The sequence below is a fragment of the Mauremys mutica genome, chromosome 2 (genome assembly GCF_020497125.1).
Source record: "Mauremys mutica isolate MM-2020 ecotype Southern chromosome 2, ASM2049712v1, whole genome shotgun sequence".
NCBI lineage: Eukaryota > Metazoa > Chordata > Testudines > Geoemydidae > Mauremys > Mauremys mutica.
Window position 1 is genome coordinate 62,735,547 of NC_059073.1, and position 20,246 is coordinate 62,755,792.

General features: G+C 41.3%; 1 protein-coding gene across 1 annotated transcript in view; it reads left to right on the plus strand.

Moving 5' to 3' along the window:
* CPA6 (carboxypeptidase A6) overlaps nucleotides 1-20,246 on the plus strand; it is a 117,846-nt gene that overhangs the window by 67,331 nt on the left and 30,269 nt on the right. The window contains exons 3-6 of the mRNA XM_045003053.1: nucleotides 2,424-2,548; nucleotides 8,612-8,726; nucleotides 12,184-12,285; nucleotides 13,190-13,294. Of these exons, the coding sequence (XP_044858988.1) occupies nucleotides 2,424-2,548; nucleotides 8,612-8,726; nucleotides 12,184-12,285; nucleotides 13,190-13,294 (447 nt within the window). The remainder of the gene's footprint in view (nucleotides 1-2,423; nucleotides 2,549-8,611; nucleotides 8,727-12,183; nucleotides 12,286-13,189; nucleotides 13,295-20,246) is intronic.

The following is a 20,246-nucleotide window of genomic DNA, read 5'->3' on the forward strand; positions in this document are numbered from 1 at the left end:
AGAAAGCCTTACCTGACAGGAGGAGTTGATCAGTTCATCAGTCTACTGTCCTGATCCTACAAACACATTTGCAGGTGAATAATGTCACAAACAAGTAGTTCTACTGACTTCAGTGGGACAATTCATATGTTGAGAGGAAACTCAACTGTGAAAGTTTTGGCAGGATGGAGGCCTAAATCATTTCTTCTGTCCTCTATCCTATAATTTTAACATGCTGCTACTGCAGCTTGGCCTTCCATTGTTTTATTAATTATTATTATTTTCAATCAGAGTATTAGCACATAGGTTGGTGTCCATCGTTCAGTGTTTTTCATCTGCAAGAAGGGAGAAATCAGATTGCTACCTACTGACAGCCAGTCTCCCAGCACTGACCAAGTATAATACCCCACCGTTCGCTAAGGTGTTAATGCAAATCCAAAATGTCCTGTTTAGTCAGTGTATCTCTTGGGAGTTAAGTAATCAAAACATTTGGTGATTAAAATTCCAGTGGAAGTGACTTGACTAAGTGACTGTGGAAATGGTCTATTTGAAAGTGTATTAAACAAATTAAATGTTGGTTAGAGTATGTGTGTGGGCATGAGCATGCACACTGATAGAGCACATAAATAAAGCGAGAAGAAAGAAACTCTATTGTTTTTGTTACTGGCAATAAATTACATAATATCAGAGGCATAAAAGCTCTTCACTAGGCCATTTTAACAGCTGTCATCACAACAATAGTTGTATTATGAACCTGACATTCCTCAGAGGCAGGGGAAACCAGATCCCATAATGATCTTATGGACAAGGAAAGGTTTGGTACCTGCAGTGCCACACCTAATTCAATCAATTTAAAAAGTTAAACTATTAGTTAAAAAACTAGTATAGCAAACCATTACCTGTATATACTACAGAATGTATAAATAGACACAACTTAATCTGGAAATTAAGAGTAAATTATAATATTATTGGGCACAATTAACACCTTTCAGCACAACAAATGGCTCTTTGATCTAAAAACAAATCACAGACCTGGTTAAAGCCGATTGGTGTGTTAAGCATGTTTCTTTCAGGTTAACTGGAAGGAGCAATTCAATGCCCCTTCATGTAGTATTAACGGGAAACAAAAGGAGATTCCTGTCCAGGCCATGGGTCACATGGCAAAGCCAGAGCAGGGCTAAACCAGGTGGTCTGAGGGATTTCCCTGGGATTGTGCCAAATGCAGGAACAAAGAGGTTCTTTGGAAAGAGGGTTGGGTGGGTGAGTGTGTTAGAGGCAGAAAGCCAGCAGGGAGGGAAATGGTCATGAACATGACCCCGAGAGGGAGCAGAGAGACAGAACTTCTTGGGCACAGAACTGACTGGAGGGGCAGACTCGAAAATAGTGAGCAAGGAAACAGCTTGCTGTTGTTTCTACCTACTGTGTTCAGCAGAAAAGGACTTTGTTTATATTCTTTGTAAATAAACAGAATTGCGCCAAAGAATATACCTGACTCATTGATTTCTCCTCCTAGAGGAAACAATCCCACAAGGCCCCAAATATTGGCTAACCACTTGGGACAAAAGGGGCAACAGTGCTAAAGTGCCCAGAAATAAAATATACCACGTTTCTTTTATACTTAGAAAAAAAATTACACATTAATTTGGAGGTGCAGACACTTACACTTAGGTATATGTTATCTTTCTTTGATTTTGTAACCTTTCTATTTACATTTTTTTTGGCAATGTAGGACTCTTCCTATCTACCACAGCACCATCTAGATATTGTCATTCAGCACTGAGCTAGGACTGCATCCTGACCATACACTCAAACCACAGATAACCCTTGAGTATGAACACAATCTTACCTATTTTACAGCCCCATGCTAACCTAATCTGCACTGAAACTTGTGTTGTACTTCTGGCATATTTATTACCAAGTGTCATTGCAGAACTTTATCATACACTTAATACCACATTCATATATTTTTGAACACTTTCCATTTCTCCTCAGTTTTCTTTCCTTGCATTGACCTATTGAAAAAAATGAAAACAAAAGTTGCTGACCATAGGGAAGCTGATACAGAGGGAATGTGCAAGATTTTAAGGGATTTTGACAAGAAATGTACTATATAATGTATAGAAAACTGATACAGAAAAGTGCTGGATATTTAAACATCTCTTGGATTATGATGCCAGGTAATTCAGACCAAGAAAAGGTCAAAAAAAATTGTTAAACTGAAAGTGAAACATTTTTGTTTCAAAAATAAAAGTTTGAGTCATTCTCTAACTACTGTAAGTAGGTAGTGTTTGACCAGTGCACTAAGCAGTAGTACTCCAGCAATGCTAAATAAACAACAACATGCCATATTAGATACAGAGAAGAAAATTACAATCACGCTAACTCCTGGATTTCCCCACCTACACTGAATAAATATGAATTACAGGTTGGTTCCTGCACTACAGGTGGACCTATGGCAGCCCAGCAGCATCTTCCACATCTCAGAGGGTACAGTCACAGACGTACATATTCCAGGGAACAGTTCACAAATTCTGCTACCCTACCTGCAACAAGCAAACATCAACTACACGTAAGCTTCCATTTCCATTTCTGCGAGTTATCCTGGTGGAATGTGGGATCTGACCTCTAATGAAGGTTTATGTCTATAATACCAAGCGTGTTTTCAAAAATACTGTTACAGCACAGCATATTTTCAATTTGTCTGACAGGTAGCTAGATATTCACAAGAAGACAGTCATTTTATGGAATAACAGAGTCTCTCACAGGCAAACAGTTTAATTAAATGGCCGCCTTCAGAGTGCAGACTAGTGTCTCTGGAATGCATTAAAATTGTATCTGTTGTGAGAAATATGGTAATTACTGTTCCCATTCTATAGTCTGCTTTGCTTGTACATACACTTCACAGGAGTTGGGTTTGCTTATAAGTATACTATAAATGAGAGAGCTCACATGCTTCATTAATTATATAAAGGAATACACTGATTTGTTTTATAGCTCTGTTCTAGTCACAAAATATAGGTCACATAGAACAAAGACTGAATAAGGATCACATCCCACAAAAAGGTTTTTAAGTATTCAGGAATGTTTCAAATTGTATTGATCACACTCTTCATGTAGAGAGAAAGGGTGATCTTATGGTTATGGCCTTGATTCAGCCAGGCACCTACATTACATATATGTAACTTTAAGCACGAGTAGCCCTCCTGAAGCCAATAGACTACTCACATTCTTAAGCGTGTGCTTAAGTAATTTGTTGAATCAGGTCCTATATGGCGGTAATTGTATTTATCTCAGTGTGGATAAAATATTAATGTTTGTAAAGCATACAAACAAAGTAGTATGCTTTGACTGGAAGTCACTGTCAGTATGATTATTTCTTATAGATTACAATGATCTCAAATTACTACATTTGTAGTCCTCAAAATAAACGCAAATTTAAAACAATTAAGTATGCAGGTCTAGTAGCCTGAGATCAGAGCTGTTTTGCTATGGGCCCTACACTATGGCAGTTTTGCTTGCATTTAAAAATGAGATGATTATGTGATTTTTATAATTATGTTTAACTTTTATGTTACATTTTTATACAGGAATTGACATGTCCAGTTTCTTGCATTCATATGCCTGCTGCTGTTCCTTGTCTCAGCAAAAGTCTATAAAAAAGTTCCACAAGTGTTGTCATTGTCATCAAAAAACTACTTTAAAAAACATTATTAATGTTGCAAAATCAAGTACTCAAAAGTTAGGAAATGCCGAACTCATCCCTTCTGCCTATGCATTATGATACAGTCTTTAATTATATAGAAATATAGGGCTGGAAAGGACCACAAAAGATTATCTAGGCCAGCCTCCTATGCTGAGGCAGGACCAAGTAGACCTAGTCCATGCCTGACAGGTGTTTGTCCAACCTGTCTTTTAAAATCTCCTATGACAGGAATGCCACAATATCCCTTGGGAGCCTTTTCCAGTGCTTACCTATTCTTATAGTTAGAAAGATTTTCCTAATATCTAACCTAAATCTCCCTTGCTGAAAATTAACCCACTACTTGTCCTACCTTCAGTGGACATGGAGGACAATTGATCACTGTAAAGAGCCCTTAACATATTGGAAGACTCTCAGGTATTCTTTTCTCTAAATTAAACATACCCAGTTCTTTTACCCTTTCCCTGTAGGTCAGGTTGTCTAAATCTTTTATTATTATTTTTGTTGCTCTGCATTCTGGACTTCCTCCAGTTCGCTCACATTTCTCAAAATGTGGCTCTCAGAACTGGACACAGTATTCCATCAGTGCCCAGTAGAGTGGGACAATTACCTCCCATGTCTTACATATTATACTCCTTTAATACACCCAGAACTATATGAGTCTTTTTTGCAACTACATCCCATTGTTAGCTCATATTCAATTTGTGATCCACTATAACCTCCAGATCCTTTTCAGCAGTACTACCACCTCGCCAGTTTTTCCCAATTTTGTAGTGATTACATAATATTTTTCCACAGGACCTCTGCCTCATTCAGTGTAGAGAATGGATAGTGTTCACTTAATGAGCAGCTGTTCAATATTTTGTTCCCCTTCCCAATTCTCAATCCCAATTTCCTTGTGCAACTAGTCCTAACCTCCCCCATTCCCCACAGGCCCCCATTCCTAGTGTCCTCACCCCATCAGTCCCAGTCTATCTACATCCACCAGCCCTCAGTCTCAATTTCCTTGCCCAACCAGTCCCGGTCTACCCACAGCCCTCAGTTCCAATCTCCTTGCCCAACCAGTCTTTGGACCATTCATCAGCAAAGCTCTATGAAATCTCTACTTAGCATGTGTGAAATGATACTTTTTCAAAAGGTTTATAACTTGACCTAAATTGGGCAGATTTTCATGGAAGCCTCAAAAGGCATATCCCTGATATGGCACAGGTCACCCAAGTGCCAGATTTCAAGTCTCTGCTCCAAAGCAGGCAGGCAGGCCAGATTTTTTTTAACGTGGTATAAAAAACATGGTATAACAATGTATTTGACACTAGTCTGATTCTAAGCCCTGGTTTACACTGGGGGGGGGAATCGATCTAAGTTACGCAACTTCAGCTATGTGAATAACGTAGCTGAAGTCGACGTACTTAGATCGACTTACCATGGTGTCTTCACCGCGGTGAGTCGACTGCTGCCACTCTCCCATCGACCCTGCCTGCGCCTCTCGTGGCTCTGGAGTACAGGAGTCGACGGGAGAGCACTCAGGGGTCCATAATCATGTCTAGATTGGACACGATAAATCAATCCCTGCTGGATTGATCGCTGCCTGCCGATCCGGCGGGTAGTGTAGACATACCCTAAGAAGCAACTTAACTGCTGGCTAAAACTTTCTAAAAATATTCAGCCTGAGGCAGACACCTGACATAAAATTTCAACCAGAACAGTTAAAATTTGGCAAAAATATAAGCAAGTGAAAACAAAGTCTCATAATGGGACATGTCAGGCGACTTTAATAGGCAGTGAGCAAGAGTGCTGATCGATCACTTGGCTGTCGATAAACCCTCAATGTTTAGTAGTAAGACTCAGATTGCTCATTCTTAGGATAACTGGAGTTGGCAATACCAGGATTCTTCAAGCTTGCAGAATTCGGCTTGCTAGGAGGATCATTAGCTTTCCTGGACTGTGCCAGGTACTGACAGGTGGCACAGCAAGAACGTGCATCCATTGCCGCCCAGTGGTTCAGTTCTTAACTGATTCTGAACTGGGCAAGGCTTCTGTGCAGTCAGCCAGCACTGTTGGGGTCTTCAAGACCAGGGCCGACTCCAGGGTTTTTGCCACCCCAAGCAGCGGGGAAAAACAAAAAACAAAAAAACAGCCACAATCGCGATCGGCGGCATTTCGCCGCTTTCTTCTTTGGCAGCATTTCAGAGGCAGGTCCTTCCCTCCAAGAGGGACTGAGGGACCCACCGCCAAAATGCCGCCGAAAAGCCCGAGCTGCTGCCTCTTCCCCTTGACTGCCCCAAGCACCTGCTTGCTGAGCTGGTGCCTGGAGCCAGCTCTGTTCAAGACAACCCAAGCTGCAGCTGCTGCGCAGATCAAACAATGATAAACGTTGTTGAGGAGTGCCCCTTAGCCAGATTCAAAAGGGGTTCCGAGAGCTCCACTTGGCCACTAAGAATGCTATTGTTTGGCTCAGCAAATGTGCAAATAAATAGGCAGTATTACCAGCCCCATATATAATACATAGTTTTATCTGACCCTTGAGTTTATGAAACTCTTATTTAGCTAGCAATAAGATGGCCATGAAAACAGACTATGCACCAGATCAACTTTTATTGAAGAGTCTCTGTCCCAGGGCCCACCACACCAGGGCACCATCAAGCAGCTAACTTCTGCAATACAGGCAAGTCCTGCTTCAATTTCTCCTTCTTCAGTCCCTGTAGTCACTCAAGGTGCCTATCCTTTCTGCCACAGATTAAAGGCTATATCACTGCCAGGAAAGGAATGAGATCTTTCTCGGAGTCTAATAAAAGCTCTGTTTCCAAGCATCATTTATTAATATAAGTGCATCCATTCAAAGGACTCTCAATGTGAAACAGTTCACAGACCCCCAAATAGCTCCTGCGAGTGGGCTCCTCATTGCGTTCCATACTCCAGGTCTCCTTTGCCCAGGAATCCTATCTCTGCTGAGCTTCTTCAGAATCACTCTCTTCTATGTTCAGCCTGGCCCTAGCTGAGTCGGCTCTTCCCTTTTAACTAGGGGCTGCTACACAAGCCTTTCAGTCACTAGGATTCCCTAGTTCCAGCCAGCCCTGTCCCACCAATGCTCTCCAGTTCTTTCTCTGACCCAGCTCTTCCCCACAGCAGCTCCCAACTCCTGCTCTGTAAGGGGTTCATGCAGCTTGCTCCAGAGAACCTTCTTCATCTCTTCCACTCCATCTTCCTCCTCCCACCACTACCACTTCCTGTCTCTTCTTCCTCCTGGTCCTAACCAGTGCCTGAAGTGTTATAGATACCAAGTGCCTTCTATGAGATCCCACTTGCAAGCAGCTAATTAGTCACAGGGAAACTGGATCTGTTGCTTATGAAAGGGACCGGTCACCTTGTGACATGCTCTTGTATCTGCCGTGTATAGGTTGACTATTCAGTCCCTGACATCTGATTGCAATTGAAGTTAGAGCCCTGGGCCACAATAAGTAAACATAGTATGTGCTCACTGAAAGTAAATAAGAGACCCTATAGTGTATTCTCATTCTGAGACACAGAAATCTATACATGGGGAGTTCTGTTTAAATCCACACACTTCAAGATGAACAAATAGGACTTGATCCTGAAAGGTGCTGAACATTCTACCCAGGATTCAACAGAGCAGATGACTTCAGCTGGATCACTCATATGCTTAAAGTTAAGCACATGCTTAAGTGCTTTGTTGGCCTGGGCTCAGAGTGCTCAGAAAATCAAGGCTATAACCCTGGAATTTATTTAAAAATATATTACTGTAAAAAAGCCTTCAATCATAATTATATATATTACTTCCCTGAGGTATTTATTTGAAGAACATAAGTAACCATTACTTCGGTACACATATTGATATGCTGATTACATATTAAAGGATATAGTTAGTAGTTTATAAAATTAGTAAATAGAGCATTTCTTTCTTCTGCATTAATCATTGCTACTTTAAGAATTAAAAAGATTGCGCATCATCCTCATTTTATAAAAATGACACCTGGGGGCATTAGTTGCAATGCTAGAGCAACTCAGTTCGAGAGAGTAGCACCACGATTCTCAAAACCTGATTCTGTTCTTAATTTTACACTGACATAGCATATCGCCACTGAATTCAGTGAAGGTACTCCTGATTTAAGCTATTGTATGATCAGAATCTGGCCCTGAATGTTTGAGATCACAGCACTGCACCATGTTGGATAGACTTCTTTCCATGAGTTAGTGACCTTTCTATGCTATTCTTTGGTCTTGGCAGAAAAATAGAAAAGCTTTTTTCTGCATTTCTCTTTCAATACCAGCCCCCTCTTGCTGTCTATGTCTAAGTGTGTGACCGTATATTTAGGTTACATTACGCAATTTTTGTTTCTCATTTTTTGCTAGAAACTTTTAAAAGGACTGACTGCAAGATGAATATTTCTTAGAAGAACTGTAGTATAACTATACATGATAAACTAAGGACAAATTTACACATTCATTTTTGCTTTAGATGGAATATTTCCAATGCCCAAGTCTGATGTTTCCTTGTTGTTTTGTGTCTGACCCCCGTATCTATATGTATGGTTCAGCACTTCTACACGGAGAAAAAACATAGGCATGCATATTTTGCACATATTTTTTCCAAGTATAAAAGTAAGCTGCAAATGCTGCCATACAAGCATAACTTGAATAGGCTAAGTTGTTTACATCATTCTGTTTCATTCACTGAAAAACAAGCTGCCTCCATTTTTTAAAGCACTGTTGTGTTTCAAAGCAATTGGACTACTTATTTGGCAGCATGTATTCTAATAAGCCTGCAAACTTTTATTGTTAAAATAAAAAAGGATGATGTAACATCAGCACAATTTTACTGTGGCTCTATTTCTCTTTAAATCTGATATTTATTTTGCACTGCACTCTATTTTATTCATGCCGTTTAATAATGCTGCTTTTTTTTTAATCTAGGATCATCATATCTGATCTACAGAAAGCGATAGAAAAACAAAGTCATTTGCGATCATGTAGGAATCGTAGATCAGTACCAGGATACAACTATGAAGTGTATCACTCACTGGAAGAAGTATGTCAAAAATGAAGATGGTGTCTGTTATCTAAACTCCTATCTATCTATTTAGAAGTGTGTTCTGATCCTAATGAATAGAAATGCTATTAAAAATTAAACATACATATTCATTTTCAGCAAGTTTTCTAAATGTTTTATATAAAATACAAATATAGCCCCTTTAAAGTTTGTTTTTAAATCCATTATTATTTGCAATATTTTCTTTCAAGGTTTGGCATCTCAAAAAAGATATATTGGAATTGGAAAAGGTACAAAGAAGGGGAACAAAAATGACCAGGAGTATGGAACAGCTTCCATACAAGGAGAGAATAAAAAAGACTGGGACTGTTCAGGTTAGAAAAGAGACAACTAAAGGGGGATATAATGGAGGTCTATAAAATTATGAATGGCGTGGAGAAAGTGAATAAAGAAGTGTTGTTTACCCCTTCACATAACACAAGAGCTGGGGTAACCTGATGAAATTAATAGGCAGCAGGTTTAAAACAAGTAAGTACTACTTCACACAATGTAGAGTCAACCTGTGAAACTTGTTGCCAGGGGATCTAGTGAAGGCCCAAAGTATAACTGGGCTCAAAAAAGAAGTAGGCAAATTCATGGAGGATAGGTCCATGAATGGTTTATTAGCCAAGATGGTCAGGGATGCCAATCCATGTTCTGGGTATCCCTAAACCTCTGACTGCCAGAAGCTGAGACTGGATGGGTCACTCAATAATTTCCCTGTTCTATTCATTCCCTTTGAAGCATCTGTGCTGTTGGAAGATAGGATACTGAGCTAGATGAACCAATTGTCTGACCCAGCATGACTATTCTTACGTTCTTATGTTCCTTTTCCTTTTTAAAAATGTAACTAATTTCCCTTAGAAATTTCTTTGTTTTAAACCGGTCACTGTTAATATGACTTTGGTTTAAATTCTTTTGGCTTCAGAGTCTGGGGCATGGTTACCTTATTCACATTAGAAGTCTCATTGAAGTCCACAGGTCTACTTGTGATTAAAATTTTCTCACATGCTTAAGTGTCTGCAGGATGGGGCCCAAAGAGATAAAAGTACTCAGATAATAGTTCATCTACTAAGGGCCCAAGCCTGCAAACTTTCCATGTGAAGAACTCCCATGGATTTCAGTGGACCAATAGAGAAATAAAGATAGACACTGGTTGTATTAATTAAATTATTATTAGGAGCCAAATTCACTCTTATTCAGATGAATTATATCTTGATATCAGTAAGGTTTGTGACAGAGTCCCACATGACATTCTCATAAGCAAACTAGAGAGATGTGATCTAGATGAAATTACTATAAGGTGGATGCACAACTGGTTGAAAGACTGTACTCAAAAGTAGTTATCAATGATTTGCTGTCAAACTGGGAGGGCGTTTCCAATAGGTCCTACACGAGTCAGTCCTCGGTCCAGTACTAGTCAATATTTTCATTAATGACTTCAATAATGGAGTGGAGAGTATGCTTATAAAATTTTTGGATGACATCAAGATCTGGGAGGGGTTGCAAGCACTTTGGAAGATACAATTAGAATTCAAATGACCTTGACAAATTAGAGAATTGGTCTGAAATCAACAAGATAAAATTCAGTTAAGGCAAGTGCAAAATACTTCACTTAGGAAGGAAAAATTAAATGCACAACTGCAAAATGGGTAATAACTGACTAGGCAGTAGTACTGTAGAATGGGATCTATGGGTTATAATGGATCACAAATTGAATATGAGTCACAATGTGATGCAGTTGCAAAAATAGCTAATCATTTTGGAGTGTATTAACAGGAGTGTCATATGTAAGACACAGGATGTAATTGTCCCACACTATTCGGCACTGGTGAGGCCTCAGCTGGAATATGTGTCCACTTCTGGGTGCCATGTTTTAGAAAAGATGTGGACAAATTGGAAAGAATCTAGAGAACAACAAAAATGATAAAAAATATTTAGAAAACCTTGTATAGAAAACCTATGAGGAAAGGTTTACAAAACTGGGCATGTTTAGTCAGGAGAAAAGAAGACTGTGTGGGGAGCTGATAAGAGGACAGTGGTCAATTGTTCTGTACGTCCACTGAAGGCAGGACAAGAAATAATGGGCTTAATCTGCAGCAAGGGAGATTTAGGTTAGATATTAGGAAAAACTTTCTAATTATAAAGGGTAGTTAAGGTCTGGAATAATTGTCCAAGGAAGATTGTGGAATCCCCATCACCGGATGTTTTTAGGAACAGGTTGGACAAACACCTGTCAAGGATGGTCTTCTAAGTTTACTTGGTCCTGCCTCAGTGCAGGTGGCTGGATTAGATGACCTCTCTAGGTCCCTTCTAGCACTACATTTCTATGATTCTGTGATTCTATGAATCTCTCACTGAAGGCAAAGGGAATGTTCTCTGAGTAATAACTTAAGAATAGGCTCCAAGGTTTTAAAATTTCTGCATATTTTCTTGTTACAATTGGTTTTTTTTAACTATGATATGGCCTGTTGCTGTTGCTTCTCCTCCTCTGAAGCTATGCGTGCAGAGCCTCTTCTGCATCTGGCCCTGAGACATTGAGTAGGGAGAGGAAGAAGGAAAAATCAATCCTCCCATTTGACAATGTGCATGCAAGTACAGAACCTAGTGCTGCCGGTGCAGAGGGTGTTAGCTAGAGCTCTGTGAAATCCACCTATGTCAGTTTGCACTAGAATCAAAACCACTGAGTTCAGTTTGTGGGGATCTGCAGCCCCTGCGGTTTAGTTGCAGTATCCTATCCACTCACAGCAAAAAATGAAACTGTTGACACTAGTGTCTTCTACCACTCCCCTCCCTTCTCCCAACAAGCCCGTTTCCCATCTTTACCTGATGCCATCTTCCAGAGGGGAGATTTCTTTCTCCATTCAGCTCCTAATGTCTTTAGGGAATGTCAGTTGGCCTCACAGGGGGAAGCTACCTAGATTGCTTCCTCCATACCACTTCTTGGTGGGAGGGGTCTTCAAAGTAGACAAACTCCCTTCCAAATTCTTTGTGATTTCCAAGGGCGAGGCTAGCGGTCACTTTGTTGTAGTGAGCTGCCATCAAGGAGGAATTAGAGGGAGGGAAGACTGGACATGAAGTTTCTGAAGAAGCAAGGGGGGGACAAAAAGGTCTAGAGCATTTATTAGAGCACAGAGATAGTACAAATGAAAGACCAAATCAAAAACCACACTGAGGGCCTAGTCATAGTAGTAAAAGTAGTAGTAAAATAGCACCTGTGAACCCTATTAAAGGCTCCGGGCCCCAGTGTGCTAGGCACTGTGCAGACATGGAACAAAACAGACTGTTCCACTCCCTTCCCCACATTGCTCACAATCTAAGTGACAGACAGGACACAGCTGGAAAACAAAACATATTCCTGACAGGTCTCACTAGCCTTTTTTTCTTCCTTCACTTTAATATCTCTTTCCCAGAAATGTTAATGACTGAGGCAGCAATTTTATGTCTCTGTTTTCAGATTCAAAGTTGGATGTATCGTCTGAACAAAACCCATTCAGATCTCGTTCATATGTTCTCTGTTGGAAAATCATATGAAGGGAGACCTCTGTTTGTACTAAAGGTAAAAATTAAATAGTTAAAGCAGTTATATCTAACACCTGAAACCAAACTCAAATACCTATTCCACACAGCATATTTATATGAGCGGTTCTAAGCACCTACATCTCCTAATGAAGTCAGCAGGATTTGTGGGAACTCAGCACCACTCTGGATCAGACCCTTAACAATGCAATAACCTGTGAGAAAATAGTTCACACATTAGAAAGTTAAGAGTCAAATCCTGCTGTCTTTACCTCTGCATGTATTCTCTTTGCAATCTACTGGAATATTTGTGTGAGTAAGGCAAGCAGGATTTGGCTTTAAGAGAGTTGGAAAGTGCTGTGTTTATAGCTGACTTCTAGAATGAGTACCCTCAAGGATGGATGGACCACAAGAAACCCTGGACCTCTTCTGAACATTGTGCCACACATAATTCTTGTTGAGCTATTGATGATGAAATGCTGGGATTCAATGCTTAAAATTAACCAAAGCCTACAAAGGAAAAGTTAGTACTTCTATATGTTTTCCTTGCATCCTTTCCCACTTATTTCTTAAAATTTGGTTTCACATCACATGCTTATTTCTGGAAAAATCTTTAAATTATTCCCCAAAATACATTATTCTAGCCCTACTCCAAGTGGCATATAAGGACTTATTTCTTCAATATAAAGAGGAGTTGATAGCTCTGACTTTTCCTGTTATTTTTTCAGTTCTCCAGTTTGTAACCTTGAAATGATCTGCATGGATGATACCTAGAATTCCCATTCCAAAATAACAGATCTGTATCTCTTTTGTAACTCTTTACAAGAAAAGTTCAAAATGTCTATTGTAGCTAATTAACTGTGTTCATTTCTACTATTGTTGCTCACTAAATGTCAATAAGCACTAAGACTTGCTGTGGTAACAATGAATATTTACTTTTTTAGTTGGGTAAAAGATCACGGCCTTACAAGAGAGCTGTCTGGATAGACTGTGGCATTCATGCAAGAGAATGGATTGGTCCTGCCTTCTGCCAATGGTTTGTAAAAGAAGTAAGTTTTCAATGCCTTACAGTATTTTTACCTTAGAGCAGTGTTTACCAAACAATGGGTCATGACCCACAAGTGCATTGCAGGAAGATTGTAGATGGGTTGCGGGCTCAGTGCACAGGGGAGACCCTTGTGCGGGAGGAGTATTAGAGAGTTTGCTCACCCTGCATTCAGCCCACAACACAAAGCTGGGTGCAGTTCCCTGCTCTGGGCATTGCAACCTGGCATGTGGGGTCACAGCACCACTCAGATTTAGTCTGGCCACCATTCTGTCATAATGGAGGGACAGCCAAGCCAAACCTGAGTGGGGCCGTGACCCCTGCATGCAACCTTAGACAAAGCTAGGTACACATGATAAAAACATGCCCTACATGTATTAGCAGAGATTTGGAATGGGAGTCTATTGAGAATGCCCACACTATGGAGACTGATATGTTGTCAATGGTCCAGATAAGTCAATGCCAGGCCCAGCACTAACCTTTGTTAGTAGTGTATTGCAATCTGGCAATATCCTTGTCCTTGAAACTTAGCCTGAAAAAGACAAATTCATCCCATGTGTAATTCAATTGCAGTGAGTGGAGTAACACCAGGGATGAATTTGGTCCAAAATGATGAATTCTGGATTGTCTGAACACACGTCTCATTAATTTCCCTTTGCCCCCACCCCACTCGATGTTTTGTTCCCTTAAACCTTGATTTATCTGGAGTCTAAACATCACATACATACTCACAAATAAACTCCCATTCCCTTAGTCATTCTTCAAACAATGAAGCAGGGAAATTAAACCAATTAAAATTCAGCATTTCATTTGCCTGCTCCAGTACACCAGTATTCTTTTTCATGTCGCCACTTACTCTCATTTTCACTCTGGGCTCAGTTCAGACACATGACAATTTTGCAAGATTTTTATTTAATGCCTAGAGTCTTACCTGCCAAATGGTAGTCACTTTAGATCAGCACGATTTATGGAATCAAACAATGCTCAAAATCCTTCATACACAAACTATCCTAAACTACTGCTGTAACTTTGAGTGCAAGTGTCTTCCTATCACACACATTTTCCTCTTTCCTTGATTCTCCTCTAAGCCCACATTGTAGCAACACTGTCTCTTACTCAGGAAAGCTGCCTCTGGTTTTCCAACCTATCAGCATTGTGGTAACTCCTGATCCATGCCCTGTAGACTTCAAGAGTGTATTCACTGCAGTGCTAACTTGGGATCTTTCAGTTCTTGCTCCCATCCACACACAATATACTCTAAAGCCAAGTTTAATGATACTTTTAACCTACACCAGGTAGTTCAGTGGGGCTGTAGGCTAGCGCCCAAGAGAGGCTTTCAGTCAGGCTGGTCACCCACGCACTTTGCAGTGAGAAAGCAGGTTAAACCACTCTAGCGATGCTAATCCTCCAGTGCCTTCCCATAATTCCGCCACATGCCCAGAAGGACAGACAAGTTCTCCCACAATTCACTGGGAAAGAATTATAGGAAATCTCAGCTTACTGCAGTGCAAAAAAACGTGATATGGCTCGAGAAGTCCTAGCCAGGGGCGGCTCCAGGCCCCAGCACGCCAAGCGCATGCTTGGGGCGGCATGCCACAGGGGGCGCTCTGCCGGTCGCCGGGAGGGCGGCAGGCGGCTCCGGTGGACCTCCCACAGGCGTGCCTACAGAGGGTCCGCTGGTCCCGCGGCTTCGGTGGAGCATCCACAGGCACGTCTGCGGGAGGTCCACCGGAGCTGCGGGACCGGCGACCAGCAGAGTGCCCCCCCGCAGCATGCCGCCATGCTTGGGGCGACGAAATGGCTAGAGCCGCCCCTGGTCCTAGCGATATATATGAGGAAGCGCAGCACCAGTGAGGACATGGTAACATGCATATGGCTTTGCAGTGTTGCTACTCATAAGTAGGCGCCAATCACCTGAGTTTACTGTGCAGGGAAGGCATACTTTAATAGGACTCTATGCTAGTATAATAGTTTGCAAGTACAGAGCAGCCTGCAGGATTGGGATCCAAGTCCCAGTCTTGAAATGAGGGAGAAGAGGGTGTAGCAAATAAGCAGTGTGAGGCACTCCCTCAAGTGCCTGTCTTTTTCATTTAGCGCTTTAAATTCATTTTGCGGTTAGGAAACTAGGACAAGGTTTCTTTTAAAGTCCACAGCAGGAAGTAAAATACATAATTTTCTGCCTGTTATTTGAGACCATTGAAGACTAGACTGCTTGCATCATTGTTTCACTAAATATTTAACATATGCTTTCTGTGCTTAATTAAAATGTGCACAGATCAGAATTTACTTAGAGTAAATGAATGTATGAATTTGTCTGTCACTCTTTCTCATGCATCATATTTGTTCACATACTGCATTTCTTCTATCCCCCTTCTTCAGTGCAATGTGTAATCCCAATTTTTAGAAAAGCACAACAGGAAAGGACTCCATTATAGTCACAGTTTCTGGCCAGAGTAAACAAAAACAAAAAAATTATGAACTTGAGATATTTGGATTGGGATGTCATTTTCCCAATAAATGATTAGCCATTTTAACGAGAGCTCCAGAAACATTCCAAGTTTCAAGATGCTCTCAGCTCTTTGCAATTCTCTTGTGTTAGCAAGTCCTCTCTGTAAGTGTGTATGCAGCCCAGAAGCAGGCAGTCCATCCCTTCCAAAGTTCAATCTGAGTTTCGGAAAACGCAGTCCATTAGGAGGCAAGTTTTCTGGACATCCATACACTCTGTCTCAATACTGACCCCAAGCAGGAAGGGCCAGGAGAGCTCTTCCAACTAATGCAAGGATAGTGGGGCTGTGCCCATCTCCCCTTAGAGGGCCAGTCACCCTGTAATAATTTGCTTTTCAGAAAACGGAGAAGTTACTCTCCATTCTTGCAAGAGCTGAGAACACTGGAGGCAGCAAATTCAAGCCATAGTGAGAGGAGGGCTCCATAGCAACCCATGTGTCCAAACTGAGAAAAACATTGATTGGTACTGAAGGCATCTCAGTCAAGCTTTCTCGGCTATGAAAAGTCAGCTTGTGGAATGGAGGGTCTCTAGGACCAGTTAAGGATTTATCTTCACTAGAAAATTACATTGAGCTAGAACACAACCTTGAAGAGTCCTGTTAACTAAAGTTATGCTGACTACAACTTTGCTGTCATGGCACACAGGGACAAGTTGTGTTTAACATCATGCAGCTGGTTGTGGGTAAATCCCACTGGAACCAAGTTTTACTCATGACCCATTAACATAATATTAAATACAGCTTGTGGCTGCCTAGTGTGACAGCAAAGTTGTAATCAATGTTGTGTTAGTTTAAGGTCATGTTCTAACTCTCTAAAGTTCTAGTGAACACAAGTCCTTATTGAAAATAAAAAAGGTGAAAATCATGAATAAAAAGTCTAACCAGTGTAGATATACCAGAGTCATAATTTATGCTCCCTTTTCTAAAGCAGAAAAAATGATGACTCCTCAGAGTGTGAGGAAAAGGGGGAGAGGTGTCATGTTCTGATAATGCAGAGAGAGAATTATACCACTCTATCAAGCTGCCTGCTGTTCTGTAGATAGCAGAAAGACAGATTGTCGTCATCTGCCATTTTTTGCCTTCCCCTCTCCCTTGCATTTTATCTGGAAAGAAAACAAATATTAAACTTGTGTTCATGAAAGATGAAGTATTTATTTCTTATCTTAGTATTAAAGTGCTGTCATAAAACGTTATTGTGAGGTACCCTTTCAGTACGTTTCAGTGTGTATCTTTAAATTCTGGGTAAAGTGGCTGTTGCAGTCAATGCATGTTAGGGCTCGGCCCTGTGCCAATTAGGCATATATCTGCACTGGGCAGATGTTGGAGGAATTCTGCCTAAAGGAGGTAGAATTTCTCCTGGAGCTCTACAGTAGACTGGGAAAGTGTGACTGCTGCTACGCCTCTTCAGAGGTTGCAGCATAGTCCACCCTGCCCACCTGGTCAGGGGCGGCTCTAGCCATTTCGCTGCCCCAAGCACGGCGGCACGCCACGGGGGGCGCTCTGCCGGTCGCTGGTCACGTGGCTCCGGTGGACCTCCCGCAGGCGTGCCTGCGGATGCTCCACCGGAGCCGCGGGACCAGCGGACCCTCCGCAGGGACGCCTGCGGGAGGTCCGCAGGAGCCGCCCTCCCGGCGACCGGTAGAGCGCCCCCCGCGGCATGCCACCCCAAGCACGCGCTTGACGTGCTGGGGCCTGGAGCCGCCCCTGCACCTGGTCATGGCCCTGCCTCCTCCCCAACTCTCTCCCTTTGGGGTGTCTTGTGCCCTATGGAGCACACCGACAGCATGTGGATTGCAGCTGAACCTGGCTCCATAAGATGGTGGATTTTTGCACTCTTCCTGCCTGCCCTGCTTACACTAGGCAGCCAGACGCAATCTGGTCCTTAACAATACTAGGGAATAAGCAACACTGTCCTATGTATTTAAGATGCTAAATATTCAGATATTTATTTATATTAACATGCACTAGAAACCACAGGCAGCTGCTGTTTGCTGTTGATCAGAGAATGCCTCTCTTTGTCTGAGTCGGTCTCCTTTGTGTAAAGCTGGTCCCACATTACGCAGTTTAGGATGTTTTCCTCTAAAAATTTGGTGCAGGCCCACGCCTACCTTTTTTAAATAAATACTGTTCTTTTTTTCCATTTGGAAAGGCTGTTCTAAATGTAATGTGTGTTTGTGTGCACATGCACACATGTTTGTGGCCTTTGTTATACAGATGAGAGTAGATAATCATAAATGATCTCTCTTCTGGCTTTACTCTGAATATATTTTTCTATTTCAAAATTTGTACTTATAACACAAAACCTCAGCCAAATCTAATACTCAAAAGTCCCCTGGATGTGTATCCCTGCCTGATCCTGCAAATACTTGCTACTAGCCACTAGTGCAAGTGGATTTCCATGGAGCTAAGCTCTGTACACGGTAGCATGGGTTTGCAAGATCATCCCCTAATTATGAGTGTAATTTTAATGGATAAACTCTTAAGCAAATGATAAAAACGTTGAGTGTAGTACTTCACTGTCACCACAATGAGGCATGTGATGATTGAGGCACTGTTTTATAAGTAGCTTTGGAAAGCAAATTTTTTTTCTCTTTTGGTCCATAGTGAGTCCAGTTCTGCTCACCAAGAAAAATGTGTAAAGTATTTTTTCCTTTGCTCTGCAGCAAAAAAAGAGATAAAATTATCTGCAGCTTCTTAATGTAGGGAGATATGTTATTTTTGTTGTGTGCTTTAAACCTGTCAACTGCATCTTCATGACAACCCACAATAATCTTGTAAAGGTAAAAATTACTTTCATTCAGATTGCAGCTATTCATTTTTTACCACATGAATGCATTTTGATAAAATAAAAGTATCACTGCAGCTGTGTTGTGCCTATAGGAGGAGTTTCCCAGTGATAATCACTATTTGTTATCAATCACTAGGATATTCAAACACCAATACACACAGGGGCTTTTAAACTAGTGAATATGGGATTGTCTACACTGGCAATTTATAGCGCTGCAACTTTCTCACTCAAGGGTGTGAAAAAACACATCCCTGAGTGCAGCAAGTTTCAGCACTGTAAAGCACCAGTGTAGACAGTCCACCAGCGCTGGTAGCTACGCCCCTTGTGGAGGTGGGTTTTTTAGAGCGCTGGGAGAGCTCTCTCTGCGTTGCCAGTGTAGACTAGCCCTATGTTTCTCTTCAACGCATGTATCGACCTGCATGAAGGGAGGGAGGACCACAGATTACAGGAGCAAAGAGTTTAGAGGAGGGACTAGGAAGCCAGTCTGTGTGCACATGACTGCAATGCTAGCTGCAGGCACAGCACCCCTGTAAATACCTTTCTTAATAAGGAGACAGATTAGTTTTAGAAATATAGGCGAACACCCATTATTGCTCAGCAGTGTCATCTGCACAGCAGAAGAATACACTCCTATATTCCATGAGAGCTAGGGTGACCATATGTCCCGTTTTGGCTGCTTTTACGCACTAGACCTCGGACTACACCTGTCTCAGGCACCTAGGTTAGGGGGTCCTTCTCCTTTCCTGAGTTTTCCCATAGGGTCCCTGCTAAGCTTTCCCAGGAGGACATAATATTTTGTCATTTTTCCAGCTGCTGTTTCTGATCTAGTGCCAGTAGAAGATGCTTCTTGTACAACCCCAAAATGGCACGGAAGGTTTGTTTGCAAACATTTTTCAGGCACAGTTGAAGCTCCAACTTTTGAAAGTTTGATCCTGTGTTTTAAGATCTCTATCTGAGTCATGAAGTTGCACTTTATTACCTAATGTGGAATCATAGATCTAGCACCAGGCTTATGACTTGTAGGGCTCCAAGCAAAAGCAGATCCCTAAGATGTAAGAGAGGAGAGCAGATTAAGTTATGAGTTGTCTCCAGAGATGAGGATAGGCTAACCCATGACTTACCAAATCAGTGCAGAATTATGTGGGAGCAAACAAGCAGCTGCTTTGCTTGGTGCCTAAGGCCAGACCTGATTATAATTTAAAATATACAGAAAAAAAATCTTAAATTACTTTCAATAAGGATGCTATAACTGATGTTTGAACACAGAGAGAGGAGCTAAAAGCCTCTATCATTAGAAATAATATTATGGTATGATTGCTGAGGAAACAACAACAGAGTCAGTTTTCAGTGCTAAAATAGTAACTGGCTAACTCGGTGTTAATAATTATTAATCCAAAATTAGAAATAGCAAATCTTGACCTTAACGTAAATGTAAAGACAATGAATTGTGGGACAGGATATGGTTATTAGGCCCAACTAGCATGTCTACAATTTAAAAGTTTCTCTGAACCCTGTCTCCTTGCCTTGTCATTTTCCATCAATTCCCTTCCTTTTTAAAATGCATAGATTCATTCATTCAATACTCCTTGATTTGCAGCCTTGGTGACTTCTAGCATTTCTGTGGCACAGTGTGTTTATATATAGAATAGATCCTCAGCTGGGGT